We start from the raw sequence: 17,786 nt of genomic DNA, 5'->3' as shown, positions 1-17,786 counted from the left end.
CAGTGGAGAGTAAATCATGGTGGTCAGGCTTTGGGGAATCTGGGATTGACTTATTTGCTGCAGGATTCCCAGCATTCTAATCTGCACTTGTAACCACAGTATTTAAATGGTTGAGCCAGTTCCATTTCTGTTCTGTTCATCTCCAGGATGTTGATTAGGGAGTGTTATGGGAAGATTTCAAAAGATGGCCAATTATGTCTTAAGACAATTCAAACTCACAAGGCAAATATTTCTGTAATAAATTTATTTAACATAAAACATAAAAACAATACACTACAAACAGCTGACCAGACCGAAAGGACTGAATTACAAAGTCAAATACAGATCAATTATACTTTTTCATAATCAATAATTCTGCCTTTCGTTAGCTGAGAATCAATTGTATTTAACAGTTATACATCAATCTCTGTCAAATATCTCAGCCAATCGTAAGCTACTGAATAGCATGTTGTATCTTATTTGTCCAACTGATTCCAGACATTATCTCCCCTTTTGACACTAACTGCCTCCCTGTCGTTTGGTAATGGCAGATGCTACCACAAGGTCAAAATTGGCCTTACCACTGGCTCACTGCCAATTTGAGAGAAATCTTTGTATCCTCGCTGGCTACAGGGGTGATGATGTGGAGATGCCGGCGTTGGACTGGGGTAAACACAGTAAGAAGTCTGACAACAACAGGTTTAAGTCCAACCGATTTATTTGATAGTAAACTCACAAGCTTTTGAGGTTTGCCTCTTCGTCACGTGAATGGAGAGTTCTGGCCTCAGACAGAGCATATAACAGAGTTACATACTCTGAGGCCAGAACTCTCCATTCACCTGACGAAGAGGCAAACCTCAAAAGCTTGAGAGTTTACTATCGAATACATCGGTTGGACTTAAACCTGGTGTTGTCAGACTTCTTACAGGGGTGATCCCAGAGAATTGGTGAATGCCGATGACGTTCCTTTGTTTAAGAAGGGTAGCAAGAATAATCCAGATAATTACAGGCCGGTGAGCCTTACATCAGTGGTAGGGAAATTATTGGACAGGGTTCTTCAAGACAGGATTTATTCCCACTTGGAAATAAGTGGATGTATTAGTGAGATGCAACATGGTTTTGTGAAGGGGAGGTCATGTTTCGCAAACTTGATCGAGTTTTTGAAGGAAGTGATGAAGATGATTGATGTTAGGGCAGTGGATGTTGTCTGCGTGGACTTCAGTAAGTCCTTTGACAAAGTCCCTCATCGGCAGACTAGTGCAGAAGATGAAGTCGCATGGGATCAGAGTGAGCTGACAAGGTGGATATAAAATTGACTCAGTCAAAGAAGACAGAGGGTAGCAGTGGAAGAATGCATTTCTGAATGGAGGGCTGTGACAAGTGGTGTTCCTCAGGGATCACTGCTGGGACCTTTGCTGTTTGTAATATATATATATAAATGATTTGGAGGAAAATGTAATTGGATCGATTAGTAAGTTTGCGGATGATACAAAGGTTGGTGGATTTGCGGATAGCAACGAGGATCATCAGAGGATACAGCAGGATGGGAGGAGAGCTGGCAGAGGAGTTTAATCCAGACAAATGTGAGGTGATGCATTTTGGAAGGCCTAATATAGATAGGAAATATACAGTAAATGGCAGAACCTTAAGAGTATTGATAAGCAAATCTGGGTGTATAAATACACAGGTCACCGAAAGTGGCAATGCAGGTGGAGAAGGTAGTCGTGAAGGCATACGGCATGCTTGCCTTCATTGGCCGAGATATTGAGTTTAAAAATTGGCAAGTCATGTTGCAGCTTTATAGAACCTTACTTGGCCGCACTTGGAATATAGTGTTCAATTCTGGTCGCCACACTACCAGAAGGATGTGGAGGCTTTGGAGAGGGTACAGAAAAGATTTACGAGGATGTTACCTGGCATGGATGGCATTAGCTATGAAGAGAAGTTGGAGAAACTTGGTTTGTTCTCATTGGAGCGATGGAGGTTGAGGGGAGACCTGATAGACCTACAAGGTTGAGAGGCATGGACACAGTCCCAGAGTGGAAGAGTCAATTACTAGGGAGCACAGGTGCAAGGGGCAAGGTTTAAAGGAGATGTATGAGGCAGATTTTTTACACAGAGTAGGCGGTGCCTGGAACTCATTGCTGGGGAGGTAGTGCATGTGGATTCGGTAGTGATTTTTAAGAGTCATCTTGGCAAAAACATGAATAGGATGGGAGTAGAGGGATATGGTCCCCGGAAGGGTAGGGGATTTTAGTTAAGTCAGGCAGCATGGTCGGTGCAGGCTTGGAGGGCCAAAGGGCCTGTTCCTGTGCTGTATTGTTCTTTTTTCTTTCAATAGACATGTGTTTCTGCATCCAGGTTCATATCTATTCTATGTCTGGGCAATGAATACATCTATTCATAATGTTGCATAATGTATTTCCTCTTAGGAACGCTACCCAGCTTTGGCTTTAAACTATTGACTTTTACTGCCATGCCTTTGGGTAACTTTGCTTGGCTAAAGCATATAATACATTGAATTACATTTAAAATATCATCATATGTATCTTAAAATTAAAATTATTTGTTTTGACCCATTTACTGCATCCACATATGTGTGAGCTGTCTGTGTAAGCTTACGCAATAATCATTTAACTCTTTACTGATACCTTGTCTTCTGAAAGACCAAATTCTGCCTATAAATCTTTAGTTGGTTAAAAATTCCCTTCCACAGGGAGGATTCAGTGATGGTAATGGCATTGAATGGGGAGGTAGTTAGATTCTCTCATTTTGGAGATGGTCATTACTTGCCATTTGCGTGATGCAAATATTATTACAGTCCAAATCTGCATGTTCTTGAGGTCTTGCTACATATGGCCGTGGACCGCTTTGGTATATGAGAGTTATGAATGATGCTGAACATTGTGCAATCATAGAATATCCCCACTTTTGACCTTATGATGGAGGGGAGGGTTCATTGATGAAGCAGCTGAAGATGGTTGGGCCTAGGACACTATCCTGAGGAACTCCTGTAGTGGTGCCTTGGGACTGAGATGATTGACTTCCAGAACTGCAACTATCATCATCTGTGCTAGATATGTCACAACTCCAAGCAGTGGAGAGCTTTCCACGATTCCAAATTACTTCAATTTTGCTCGAGCTCCTATATATTGCACTTGGTGAAAGGCTATCATGATGTCAGGGGCAGACACTCTCACTTCATTTCTTGAGCCTGACTCTTTTGTGTTTAGACCAAGGCTGTAATAAGGTCAGCAGTTTAGTGGCCCTGGCAGAACCCAAACTGAGTACCAATGACCAGGTTTTGCTGTGTAAGTGTTGGCTTGAAGGCACTGGTAATGTCATCTTCCATCACTTTGTTGATGACTGATGGAGAAATAATTAGCCAAATTGTATTTATCCAGCTTTATGTGTACAGGATATACTGGGCAATTTTCTACATTGCCGATAGATGCCAGTGTTGCAGCTGTACTGAACATCTTGGCTAGGAGCACAACTTATTCTGGAGTGCAAGTCACCAGTACTACTGCCAGAATGTTATCAAGGCCCCAGAGCTTTTACAGTTTCCAGTGCCTTCAGCTGTTTCTTGATATCAAATGGAATAAATAGCATTGGCTCACGACTGTGGAACCTCAGGAGATCGAAAGTGTATCATCCACTTGGCACTTCTGGATGAAGATAGGAAGGAGGGTTCTGACCTAATCCCTTGTATGGTCTTGACTATGACATTGTATGCCAGAATCTTGCATTTTGGACCACCAAGCAGATCGTGCTTGGAGAGCTACTGTTTTAACTAATCCTCTGTCCATGGAAATATGTTACTCTCAATCCCATGAGCCTTTATCTTAAAGAAGAACCTTTCCTATGGTGCCTTAGTGAACAGTAAAATTATTCTTTATCTGACTTGCATTGCTGGCTTAAAGGAAATATGTTTTAGGTAACACATTTAATTCTCTAAATACATTCATTTTGTATATCCTTGGTGTTTAGAAACCAATTAAAATTGCTGCTTTGTAGGCACAAATTGTTGGCTTGCATGTTATCTGTTTCATTGTGCAATTAACAGATAAAACCAACAGACAATTTTCTGTTCTTTGCTTTAGAGCTAATGATTCAGAATTTAAGTTAATTGTGCTACGTACATGTCATTGTCTTTATTGGAAATGGTTAAAGTCCCAAGTGGTTTTTGCACTTTCCTGTCACATAAGTTATGTACCATCACCTTGATGAATATAGCTGTTGTAAATGTGGCATTAAGCTAGTGGTATATCATGTACCTGCTTGAGGATGACGTGTACTCATTCAGCCGCTGCTATCTAGTTTTAATTATTTTAATCTCTTGAACTGGAGGCCAAATTATTCTGTCCGCATTAACATTTTAATGGCAAACTCTGAATAACTTGGAGTTAAGGATCGCTTTACTATTTAAAATATTTGGGACTTGTGGAAACTGTTTTTTGCTGATGTAAGGTGTGTTTTCTGTTTTTTAAAAAGGTTTAATTGGAAGTAGCTATCTTTAAGAGGCCACTTTTGCTTTTTAAGTTTAAGTTTATTGGTGTCACAAGTAGGCTTACATTAACACTGCAATGAAGTTACTGTGAAAGTCCCCTTTTCGCCACACTCAGGCGCTGACACAGAGGGAGAATTTAGCACGGCCGTTACACCTAACCAGCACATCTTTCGGACTGTGGGAGGAGACAGGAGCAGCTGGAGGAAGCCCACGCAGACATGGGGAGAATATGCAGATTCTGGACATACGGTGGCCCAAGCTGGGAATTGAACCTGGGTCCCTGGCGCTGAGAGGCAGTAGTGCTAACCGCTGTGTCACCATGCTGCTTCATGCCTCACTCACTGCAACATTCCCCAAATATAACTAATGAATAAGGAAGATGGTGGCGTAGTGATCATTTCACTGGGCGAGCAATCCAGAAGGCCCATACCCTGGGGACATGATTCAGAGCTCAGCACAGCAGCTGGTAGAACTTAAACAAATAAAATTTAGAATTAAACAACTCAGTAATAGTGACCATTAAACCACTGTTGATTGTCATTGTTCACTGACATCCTTAAGGGAAGGAAGTCTGACTTACATGTGACTCCAGACTCTCAGCAATGTAAGACCATAAGAAATGGGAACAGTTGGGCTTTTTGAGCTTGCTCCACCATTGAATATGTTATTCAATGATATCAATGATATGATATCAACCTTCTTTGACTGCCACTCATGAAAATAACATCTTTCCTTAAATAAGGGGACCAAAATTATTTTCAGTACTCCAGATGTGGTTACACCAGTACCTTGTACAGTTGCAGCAAGATTTTCATACTCTTATACTTGCTGCAACCCCTTTGAAATAAGGCACAACATTCCATTAGCCATCCTGGTTACCTTCTGCACCTGTGTGCCTAGCTTTCTGTATACAAGTAACCCTAGCTTCCTTTGTGATGCAGCTTTCTGCAGTTTTTCTCAATTTAAATATGCTCTTCTTCTGTTCTCTCTTCCAAAATGAACAATTTCACATTTTCCCACATTATGATCCTTTTTGCTAACTTTTTGCTCACTTAATTAACCTATCACTATCTCTTGGTAAAGTGTTTGTATCCCTCTCAGAACTGGCCTTTCCACCTGTTTTTGTGTCAGCTGCAAATTTGGCTACAGTACATTTGCTTCCTTTCTCCAGGTCATGATTTTTTATTGTAAACAGTTGCAGTCTCAGCACTGATTGCTGTGGAACTCCAGTGGTTACAGGTCACCAATCTTCAAAAGAACCCCATTTATCAATTCTCCATCTAAGCCAATATATTACTTGTGACACCATTGGCTCTTATCTTATGACTTGATCTTTTGTGAGGTACCTTGTCCCATGCCATCTGGAAGGCCAAATACAACACATCTATTGGTTCCCCTCTATCACTTGGTGAAAACATCCTTGAAAAACTTCTAATAAATTAGTCAGACACTATTTCCTTTCCATGAAGCTGTGCTGATTCTGCTTGATCAGATTATAATTTTCAAGATTTGCTGCTATTATTTTTTTAATTGTTGATTCCATCATTTTTCCAACAGTTGATGTTAGGCTAAAGGGCTAATAGTTAGCTGCTTTTGCCTCCCTCCTGTTTTGAATAGGAATGTCACATTTGCAACTTTTTAATCCTCTGGTACTTCCCCAGAATCTAAGGATAGCATCCACTATCTCTATAGCTGTTGCTTTTAGTATCTTAGGATGCAAGCCGTTAGGGCCTGGGGACTTACTTGCTTTTAGTCCCATTAGTGGTTGACTCTTAAATGCCCCATCTCATCTCACCTCTCATTCCCCCATGTTGAACACTAATTGGGGGAAGCACAGAATGTACTATGGGTGGAAGACATTAAATTCCATCATGAAGAATGACTTGGTATCACCACTACTGATTGAGCTGGAGAGCTGAGGGATTTTGCTGCTAGACTGGTTCTGCAGCAAATGCCTACGAAAAACCCACTTACCCTCACCAATCTGCCTGTAGCAGATTCATCTTTCTCTGACCATGTTCGTAGGAGTGACCACTAGACAGTCCTTATGGAGATGAAGGTCCAGTTTTCACACTGAGGTTATCCTCCATCATGTTTGTGGCAATCCCACCATGCCAAATGAGAGGGACTTCAAACCAATCTAGCAACTAAAAACCAGACATCTATGTAGCGATTTGGGCCATCAGCAACAGCAGAATTGTATACAGCTACACTCTGTAACCTCATGGTGCACCATATCTCCCAATATAACATTATCATTAAGTCAGGGGATCAGTTTTGGTTCAATGAAAAGCATAGGAGGGAATGCCAAGCACAGCACCAGGTGGATATAAAAATAAGATGGCAACCTATTGAAGCTCCAACACAATATTACTTGCATGCCATACAATGGAAGCAACAAACAGAGCTAAGTGATCTCACAAAAACGGATCAGATCTAAGACCTGCAGTCCTGCTACATCCTGTCATGATAGTGATGGATCAAACCAAACCATAGGAGGAAGAGGCTTGATAAATATCTGCATCCTCAATGACGGACAAGCCCAGCACATCAGGGCTAAAGAGAAAGCTAAAGCATTTGCAGCCATTGTCAGACAGAAGTGCAAGCTGTTGACCCATGTTGGTTTCCTCCTGAAATCCCCAGCATCATGTATGTCAATCTTCAACCAATTTGATTCACTCCACGTAATATCAAGAAATGGCAGAAGGTACTGGATATTGCAAAGGCTATGGATCCTGACAACATTCTGGCAATAGCGCTGAAGATCTGTTCTCCAGAACTAACCACACTGCTTTACCAAGCTGTTTCAGCACAGCTGTAACACTGGTATCTGCCTAGCAATGTGGAATATCATCCGGATTAGTTCTGTCCACAAAAGGTGTGATAAATTCAACCTGCGTACTGACCCCTCAATCACACATTGGTAAAATGATGGAAGGAGTCTTTTAAAAAGAGTTAGCGAGCAGCACTTACTCAGCAATAACCTGCTCACTGATGTTCAGTTTAGGTTCCTCAGGGCCACTCAGCTTCAGACCTCTTGGCAATCTTGGTCCAAACATGGACAAAAAAGGAGAGATGAGATTGACTGTATTTAACTGAATGTAGCTCCAAGGAGCCTGAGCAAAACTGAAGCCAATGTGAATGGCAGGGGGTGCGGGTGTTGGAGGCAGCAAACACCTCTCAACCATCTCCAGTTGCTTTATCAAGGACCTTCTATCATGAGGTCAGTAATGTGGATGTTCATTGATTGCACAATGTTCAGCACCATTCACAACTGCGCAGGTACTGAAGCAGCCCATATGCAAATACAGCAAGACCTGGACGATATCCAAAATTGGGCTGAACACTTGTGCCACACAAGTGACAGACAATGACCATCTCCAAAAAGATAGAATCTAACCATTGCACCTCGGCATTTAATGGCATTACCATCATTGAATCCCCCACTATCAACATCCTCAGGATTACCATTGACCAAAAATTCAACGAGGCTAGCCATATAAATACTGTGCTACAAGAGCAGGTGAGAGGCTAGGAATCCTGTGGCAAGTATCTCACCTCCTGACTCCCCAAAGCCTGTCCACAATCTACAAGGCACTAGGCAGCAGTGATGCAATAATGTTCCCTTGCCTCGATGAGTGCAGCGCCAACAACACTCAAGAAGCATGACATTAGGTGTATTAGGTATGCTAAATTCTCCCTCGGTATACCCGAACAGGCCCTGCAGTGTGGTGACTAGGGGATTTTCACAGTGATTTAATTGCAGTGTTAATGTGAGCCTACTTGTGACAATAATAAATAAATTTAAATTTAAACAATCCAGGGCAAAGCAATGTGATTGATTAGATCCCTTTCACCACAGCGAACAGTAGCAGCAGTATGTACCATCTATAAGGTGGAATGTTCTCCACTTGCCTGGTTAAGCACAGCTTGAAGAAGCTTAATGCCATCCAGGGCAAAGCAGTCTGCATGATTGGCACCCTATTCACCACCTTAAGTGTTCATTCCCTCTATCACTGATGCGTAGTGACAGCAGTGTATACAATTTACAAAATGTCTTGCAACAACTCACCATGACTTCTACGACAGCAACTTCCAAACCTGCAATCTCCATCACCTAGAAGAGCAAGGGGAGCAGATACATTGGAATCCGACCTGCAAGATCTCCTCCAAGCCACACACCATCCTGACTTGGAGCTATGCTACTATATCCGCACTGTTGCTAAAATTCTGAAATCCAAAGAATACTGTTGGTGTTTCTACGGAACATAGACTGCAGCTGTTCAAGAAGGGGGCTCACCATCCTCTTTTCAAGGAAAATTGGGGATGGGCAATAGATTCTGGCATAGTAAGTGATGCCTACACCATATGAAAGAATAAATACAGCAACTTTTTGTTATTGAGTAGAAATGTTCTCAGCAGTCTTGTTGAGATTTTAATTTTTTGAATTCTGTTATTGATGAATCTCTTTGAGACTTTTTTTTCAGTTTGTTGTGAACATTTTTGATGTGGTAGTTAAGGTTAATAAAAAGCAATAAATAGGCAATTTGATAAGCTTGTAACAAATTACCATGGAATTTTTTTTTCCTATTACAGGCAAAGAAGAAAGCTGCAACAGAGAAAAAAGCAGCATTGGAAGCTCTGAAAAAAGCTCAGCAAGATGAAATCCAAAAGGCCAAGGATGAAGCAGTTCAAATGAACTCCTTAGCTGCAGAAAAACATGGAGTGCCAAAGAAGATGCTGTCTTACGCTGGCACCAGTGTTTCACCTGTCTCGGTGCAATATGACCATTTTGAAGCAGGAGCAGGCCAGGTAAAGATCATTTTGAAGTTTGAATTTGGTTGTTGGAGTTTTTTAATGCATGCTGAGTAAATGGCTCAAGTGAGAGAGATTGTACAGTACTTTGAGAGTTGACGCTGTTTTATGTTGAGTTGGTAGCTATCACAGTCTTACCTGAAGATGTTTCCGTGTACCTAATTTGGTAGCAAGTTCCATACTTGTAACAACTCTGTTGCAGATTTTCTCCCGATTTACTTACTGGAATTGCTATTAATTATTTTAGACTTATGAGAGTTATGACCACTGAAATTTGCTATCATCCCCTGTGTTCATACCCTCTCAAGTATTTGTAAATTCTTTTTGTAATATGGACACCAGAACTGTGCAGTGTACTTGAGAGAGGTTTAACCAAGGGTGTTATGTAATTTTAAATCAGCTTCTCTATTTTGTAATCCAGTCGTTTGGAAATGAACATCCAACATTTTGTTTGCATTTTTTTTGTGGCTTTCTTAACTGATCTTCTAATGATTTGTGAATCTTAGCTTTGCACCATTTTTTTTTACTAGCAGTCCTTATTTATTTACAGATATTCATTTTAAATGGTGGCACAATGGTTAGCACTGCTGGCTCTTGGCGCCAGGGACCGGGGTTCAATTCCCGGTTTGAGTCACTGTCTGTATAGAATTTGCAGGTTCTTCTTGTGTCTGCATGGGTTTCCTCCGGATGCTCCGGTTTCCCCCCATTTCCAAAAAGTATGCAGGTTAGGTGAATTGGCCATGCTAAATTCTTCCTCTGTGTACCCGAACAGACGCCGGCATGTAGCAACTAGGGAATTTTCACAGTAACTTCATTGCAGTGTTAATATAAGCCTACTTGTGACTAATAAATGCGCTTTAAAAACTTCAACCCTTGATCTCTTTGCTTCAATCTCTCATTAGACTTATTTCAAGGGGGGAGGGTAAAATGGTCTTTTTATTTCTCATATCAAAATGTGCACTTCACACTTGGCTATATTAAAATTAACGTATTATTTACACATCTATTCTCTAAGTTTATTTAATGCTTACAAAAAGACATTTGCCAGGAAAAACTAGAGTCATTGTCATACAGACAAAATAGGCCCTTTGGCCCACCGAGTCTGCACTGGCAATAACTACCACTGAAGTCAGGCCAATCTCATTTTCCTGCACTTGACCCATAATGTTGAATATTATGATGTTTCAAGTTCTCATTGATATACTTTTTAAAGGGCGTAAGGTTTCCAGCCTCCGCTACCTTCCAAGGCAGTGCATTCCAGATTCCCACCACCCTCAGTGATATTTTTTTCCTCTCAGATCACCTCTGAATCAACCCCCTGCCCCTTGCCCTAAAACTGTGCCCCCTTGTGATTGACTCTTGAACCAAGAGAAGTAGCTGCTTCCTATTCATCCAGCCCATACCTCTCTCAACCCTGTACACCTCAATCATGTACCTCCTCTTCTTTCTCTGCTGTAAGAAGAAGACATTTTCCAAGCATATCCAGTCTCTCCTTAATAGCTCAAATGCTCCATCCAAGGCAAAATCCTGGTGAATCTCCTTTGTACCCCCTCTGATAAAATAGCATCCTTTCTGCAGTGAGGTGACCAGAACTGCATACAATACGACAGCTTGACCTAATCATAGAATCTCGCAGCACAGAAGTAGGCCATTCAGCCAATCGAATCTGCACCAGCCACAACCCCACCTAGGCCCTATCCCCATAACCCCATGCATTTACCCTGGCTAGTCCCTCTGACACTAGCTGGTAATTCTGTATAGCCCAAACATCACCTCCTTGCTTTTGTACTCTGTGCCACAACTGATAAAAGCAAGTGCCTTCTAAACAATTGCGTTCACCTGCTTTGCTACCTTCAGGGATCTGTAAATAAGTACCCCCAAGATCCATCTGTTCCTCTGAGCTTCCCAGTGTCGTGCCATTCATTAAATATTCTCCCATTTCTTCCAAAATGCATATAAACTACATCAACTGCACTTCCCTCAACCACACATTCAAATCATATTTTTGAAAAATTCTATCAAATTTGTTAGGCATGACCTCCTTCTGAAAAGGCTTTGCTGATCGTCCCCTAATTAACCCAAGCTTTTCCAAGTGGAGATTAATTCTCCCCTTCACCATTTTCTCCAATAGTTTCCCTACCACTAGTGTGAGACTCATGTCAAATATTGATGCAGATATCTAATTTCAGCTCATCAAAAGTGTGAAGTGATGCATTTTGGTAAGAAGAACAAGGCAAGGCAATATAAAATGAAAGAAAGAATTTGAAAGTGGGTGCATGAGCAAATCATTGAATCTGGCACAACAGACAAGAAGTGGTTAAATTGGCACACAGGATCTCAGCTTTATAGAGACATAGGGTGTGTTCAATTCTGGACATTGTGCTTCAGGAAGGAAGTAAATGCAGTAAAGAGAGGACAGAAGAGGTTCTCAAGAATGTAACTGATGTATCAGTTACATGGACAGCATGGAGAAGCTGGAGTTGTTCTCCGTGGAGAAGAGAATGTTGCAAGGAGATTTGATAGATGTATTCATAATCATGAGACAGTGGATAGGGAGAAATGGTTTTCATTAGCGGAACGGTCTAGAACCAGAAGAAGACTGATTTAAGGTCATTTGCAAAAGAGCCAATAGCAATAAGGAAAAATATTTTTATGCAGCAAGTGTTTAGGATCTGCCTGAGAATTTGGTGGGGGCAGATTCAATCATGGCATTCTGAAGGGAATTAGATAATTATCTGAAGAAAAAGAAATGTTGGATTGTTGAGGAAGGACAGAAGAGAGGGACTTGCTGAATAACTCTTGGAGAGAGCCAGCACAGACACAATGGATTTATCATCTTTTGTGCTTTTATGATCCTAAGAAATTCAGTTGCAGTTTCTTTACTCAGTGTTCAGAATGTAGAATTCACTTCTACAAGGGGTAGTTGAGTTAATGGGGTTCAATGAAGTAATGGCAAAGGAGCCTCGTGTGAGGCACAGACCAGTTGGGCTGTAAATTTAATGATACCTGAGGTAAAAAGCAATGTTGTCAGTTCCGACTTTTAAACGTTACAACTGTTTTCGCCAATTGTGGTAATAAAGCCAAAGCTTGCATTATTGATGATATTTCTATTCCAATTTCATGCTGTCTCACTAAGTAATTTTTACATTTTGTGTAGCACATGTCTAACTATTGCATATAAGACGACATGAAACAGATTTGCTAATGTGTGAACAGAATGATTAATTTGGTGCTAATTTCATTTACATCTGTGCTCTACATTTTTTTTGCAGGTGTCTGTGGCTTATTGTACACTAGACTTTGAACCAGATAACTTCTTTGCCTTGGGTTCTCCTATTGGTATGTTCCTCACAGTGCGTGGGTTGAAGAAGATTGATGAAAACTACCGGCTACCAACCTGCAAGAGATTTTTCAATGTTTATCATCCGGTAAGTCTAACTTACTCTGAGATGGGTTTCACGTGCCAGTTTGTGACTTGGATTTATTTGATTTTTGAAGACAGATTGTAGTGGAAGCTCTGTTATTTGATTGTGACATTAATATCCTTCATCCTTCAGATTTTTAAAATAATGATGGATCAACTGTATTTGCAAGAGCTCTAATGTTTATTGCAGTGTTCAGTCGAACATTATTTGTTTCTTAAACTCACCTGGTCTCCGCTTTCTTGTGCTATGGGTATAATTTAGGTTATTCTTAAGGCTGGCAATTTTATGAATCTTCAGTGTGCAGACAGGACAGGTAGATAAATCTTTATTGCTTAATATTTGATTGCAAAAGACTTGGTATTGATATTTGAAAAGTACTAAAACAAAAATCTAGACAACAGGATGTGGCTGCAACTACCTACAAATATTTAATCTTTGAAATCCACATGTTTGTTTTTCTTTATTTCGTAAAGTATTTTCATTGGAATTTTCCCCCATATATTTTTGCGCAGTGTATCCTGTCAGAAGAGTGGAACTAATATCCTGGAAAAAGATCCAAATTTTCAGAATGTTTTTAATCTAAGTAATTTATATTTTTGCTTTAGAAAAATAGCTCTACGTAACCATTATATTACGTGAAAATTTATAAAGTTAGTTTTCACAAATAGCTTCCAAAGATAACATTGATTTTCTAATAAAGCATACTAATTTTGTGAGCCCAACATTTAATTTGTGACAAATGGCCATGGAATGGAATACCTAATTAGCTTAGTAAGACATTGATGATTCAGTTCTTAATTGACAGGAAGACAAATTGGGAGGGGAAAAGTAGTTAGTTGGTTGTACACCATAGATTAGATTTGCAGTGTGTGATTTTTAGTCATATTTTTCGTGTTGCTTTCCTTGTCTTGTGCATCAAAGATTCTAGGTGACCCTTTAAAGAGGATTAGATTCCCAAATCAGGGATTCTACAGTTGAAATCTCATTTACACTGATATTCAAGCTTCTCTGCTCTTAAGTAATTTAGTTAATTCTTGGCAATATTCTCAGCTATGGAGAGACCCTCAGCCAAATGGAAATCCATAAATTTGAGTATCGAACATGCAAACAGAAGGTGGAATTGTTTTATTAGCAACTATTATAAGTTGAGTGAGCATTTTAATTTGTCTGGTAGTCATGTGTGACCATGACATCTGTTCAGGAAGAGTTAGCCACCACCTTGGAACGCCCCTGTGCAGGATTTTAGATTGGTTAGTGTAAGGTGCTACACTGCATAAGATCAACTTGTTGTTTACAGAACAAGTGAAAATCTTTAGCTGGAATTTAAAGCGTCTTTTATTCTCATTGTGCTGCAAAATATACCTACTGTGCTTTGCATTGTCTTTCAAGAGTCAATTTTAAAAAAAGGAAACAGCTGAACATGGGTCTTGGCATGATGTTGTGGGTAATTTTAAAATAATTACCCGTTGGGATGAGAGCTCAAGTATTTTAAGTGGTACAAGTGGTTTAAAAACAGTTGCACTACAAGTCCTTTTATTTCTCTCCTAAAGCTTGAGTATTGCCTTGTATTTCAAATGTAACAATAGGAATGACCATGAATAGCTGAAGCAGTTACATTTAATCCTATTTTATTCATGGATCATTGTGAATAACTCTTTTCTTAAAATTGCATTTTCAGTTTTAAAAATTCAAGCATCTGTGTTTTGAAGGATGTAGTTTCAGATTATGGCAGCATAGCAATCATGTTCTTGCATTAGTATTCCAGGGACCTGGAGGCACGCTTTCAGATCCCACCACAATAGTTGGCGAATTTAAATTCTGTTAGTTAAATACATCTGCAATAAAACCAAGTAATGGTTACCTTGAAACTCAGTAAAAAGTCTGACAACACCAGGTTTAAGTGCAACCGATTTATTTGATAGTAAACTCACTAGCTTTCAAGGTTACCCCTTTCGTCAGGTGAAGGGGGTAACCTCGAAAGCTAGTGAGTTTACTATCAAATAAATCGGTTGGACTTAAACCTGGTGTTGTCAGACTTTTTACTGTGTTTACCCCAGTCCAGCGCCGTCATATCCACAACATGCCATGAAACTGCCAGATTGTTGTCATAACCCAACTGTTTCTTCAAGGAAACCTCCTGTTCTTACCTAGTCTGGATTATGTGATTCTGGACCTCATCAGAATTATGGTTGACTCTCAACTGCTCTCTGAATTGGCCTGGCAAGCCACTCAAATATATACAATAAGGCAACTCCTCAAAATCTTCTCAAGGATAGATGAGGATGATCCTGCTAGCCTGTGAATGAATAGGTACAAAAAAAGGGACAGACTCAATGGACCAACCAGTCTTTTCCTATGTCATTTCTGTAAATGCGTATTAGAACAGTGTCTGCACTTACCGGCTATGAAGTTCCAATGCTTTGGAATGTCTTGAGGTTGCGAATGCAGGGTTTTTTTTAGGTTTTAATAAGCGTATGTTGTTGTGACTATCTTGTTTGTGGTTCAGGTTAATGGTTTAGAGTTATTTTTTAATTCTGGGAAGATTCAAGTTTAACCATAGAAATTGAAATAAATGAAACTAAAGCAGTTTGGAGTTGATTGTACTGTAAAGTTGGGCCCATGTATAGCTAGAAAAGTAAGATTCTGAAACAACAAGTGGACTGACTTAGCTGGAGTGCTAGAAATGTGATGTCAAAGCTATTTACAAAAAACTGCAGTCCAGAGAGACGTTCTGTTTGGCAGTTAGAGCTAACTTAGTTTAAAAACAGTCTGAAAGGCTATGTTGTCATGGAAATGGGTGGAGTTTAAGAAGATTTTTTGGTTTCAATTTATCTATGCTTTTATTCGGAGTGTTGGTTGTAGTTGGAACCTTTGTGAAGCTCTAGGAGTTGTTAGCAGGCTCCAGGCAGTTAGGGCCCTGACGTCCAAGAGAGCTGAGAAAAACTGGTTCGTACTACGGAGTTAGGGCTCCAAAAAGCCCAGGAAGCCATTTATAGTTTGGTAGTGTCGGGAGACTAGAGTTTGGAGAAACTGAGGAGCAGTGCTTGCTTAGCTGTCTGCTGAAGAGTTGGAATTGCACCAGTAATTAGAATGAAACTTGTGAATCCTGTGGAATGCAGTCTCAGGAGAAGAGATTGAACTATCAGGAGGTGATCATTTGTTGAGGCAGTTGGAGTGAGAGCAGCTTTTAAGGGAATTCAGAAACTAGGGGGACATATTTTCCTGTTCCACCCACGATGGGAATTAGAGCTAGCGAGGGGAAGACCACGGAAAGATCTGTTGACCTTGGGCAGGATTTTCTAGTTTTGGGGCGAGCACGGGTGGACAATCTCACCCGAGATCTTTGAAAGTGACGAGTTGAAATTCCTCATGAGCAAAATAGAGTTAGAGTTTTTGTGACTCAGCACTGACGTCTGGCCAGGTTGCTGAGGAATCCATGGAATCGGCACCTGCCATTAAATGTGCATTGTGTTGTGTTTGACCACAGCTTGCCTGTTAGTTAATATTTGCATCATGATAATTCTAAATATGATTTTGTTGTACAATAAAGTTAATTTTGTTTATTAACCATGGAATCTGGCTGCTTTATTCTGCAAATGAATTACTGGGACTTTAAACTTTGACTACTTTAAACAAAAAGTTACTGGTCCTGAACCAGATCAAGAAAGTATTGCATATATGTATGTGTATATATGAATACATCTCTTATACATTGTTCTGATAAGGTAAAGAAGTGTATACTCAAGTCTTCTATTAAGACCGCTTGAGCCTAAATCATTTAGTCTCTACATGGTCATACGGCAGAAGATATGGTATGGGAGTGCTCAGAAGTCCCTATGCAAGGACTTAGTGGGAAATGTCCAGGAAGTTTCAACTTCTTATGACAACTTCCCTGCTCCCCAGGACCCTCTGGAAGAAGTCTCCAATTAGAGGTGGAGTCAGATTGTTCACAGGGTTCCTAATCACTTTCCTGGATAGCTATCCAGGAAATATTAGAGCAAGAAAAAAGCATTTCCATCCCTTGGGTAATCATATGGCTGATCCTCTGACCTCACTCCTGGCCCTCATCCCTGCTGCCCCACCCATGCCAGTTGCCATCCTAAGCACTCACCTCTCTGACACCCATTCACTAAGTAAGAAGCCTGACAACACCAGGTTTAAGTCCAACCGATTTATTTGATAGTAAACTCACAAGCTTTCAAGGTTCCCTTCTTCGTCAGGTGAATGAAGAGTCTGAGGCCAGAACTCTTCATTCATCTGACAAAGAGGGGAACCTCGAAAGCTTAACTCTTCATTCATCTGACAAAGAGGGGAACCTCAAAAGCTTGTGAGTTTACTATCAAATAAATCGGTTGGACTTAAACCTGGTGTTGTCAGACTTCTTACTGTGTTTACCCCAGTCCAACGCCGGCATCTCCACATCATGACCATTCACTAACACAGCAAAAAGCTATTTAAATGATGTGAAGTTTTTCATTGTGTGATTGAATGAAGATTTATGAAAATATGGCAGCTAGTTCTGTTCCAAAGGAGGCTTGGCTTCCTTCGACAATCCCACCCTGTGAAAACAGACTCTCAGAACTGGTACGTTCAGTTCAGAACTCTGGGCCAGAAAGTGTTTCTTTTATTTAAAAGAAAGCAGAGTGACAATCTGACAGTGATTGCCATTTCTCAGAAGATTTCCCCCATATGATCTAATTGCTCAAAATAGGAACTTCCTGTAGACAATTTTGAGACCAATTGATAAGAGATTTTTGTATAGATGGGCAACTGCTTGCAAATCCTTGAATTTTCCTCTAAGTCAGAAGAACTGTGGATGGAGTCATTTCTTTTTTCTCCCCTTAAATGCTCCATTTTAGAAATGTGTGACTGAAATTTGCAGATGTGATATGAAGTGTTTTCATGCTTAACCTTCTGGATTGCACGTGGTAAAGCAGAGATTATGCCAATTTTTAACAACATTGTACAGACAGAATATGAAGTGTATTGTACTGCTACACTAGAGCAGCGTTTGATATAGCCTCTGCTTTTAAGGATATAGAATTTAAATGTTACAT

General features: G+C 40.3%; 1 protein-coding gene across 1 annotated transcript in view; it reads left to right on the top strand.

Moving 5' to 3' along the window:
* The window catches only part of sec23ip (SEC23 interacting protein), a 114,134-nt gene that overhangs the window by 44,466 nt on the left and 51,882 nt on the right, over positions 1-17,786 (top strand). Inside the window, exons 13-14 of the mRNA XM_080205740.1 lie at positions 9,086-9,301; positions 12,577-12,732. Coding sequence (XP_080061866.1) covers positions 9,086-9,301; positions 12,577-12,732 — 372 coding nt within the window. The remainder of the gene's footprint in view (positions 1-9,085; positions 9,302-12,576; positions 12,733-17,786) is intronic.

Source organism: Carcharhinus amblyrhynchos, chromosome 17 (assembly GCF_965287045.1).
Source record: "Carcharhinus amblyrhynchos chromosome 17, sCarAmb.v2.hapA, whole genome shotgun sequence".
NCBI lineage: Eukaryota > Metazoa > Chordata > Chondrichthyes > Carcharhiniformes > Carcharhinidae > Carcharhinus > Carcharhinus amblyrhynchos.
The sequence above is the reverse complement of the archived record's forward strand: the minus strand, read 5'-3'. Positions and strand labels throughout refer to the sequence as shown.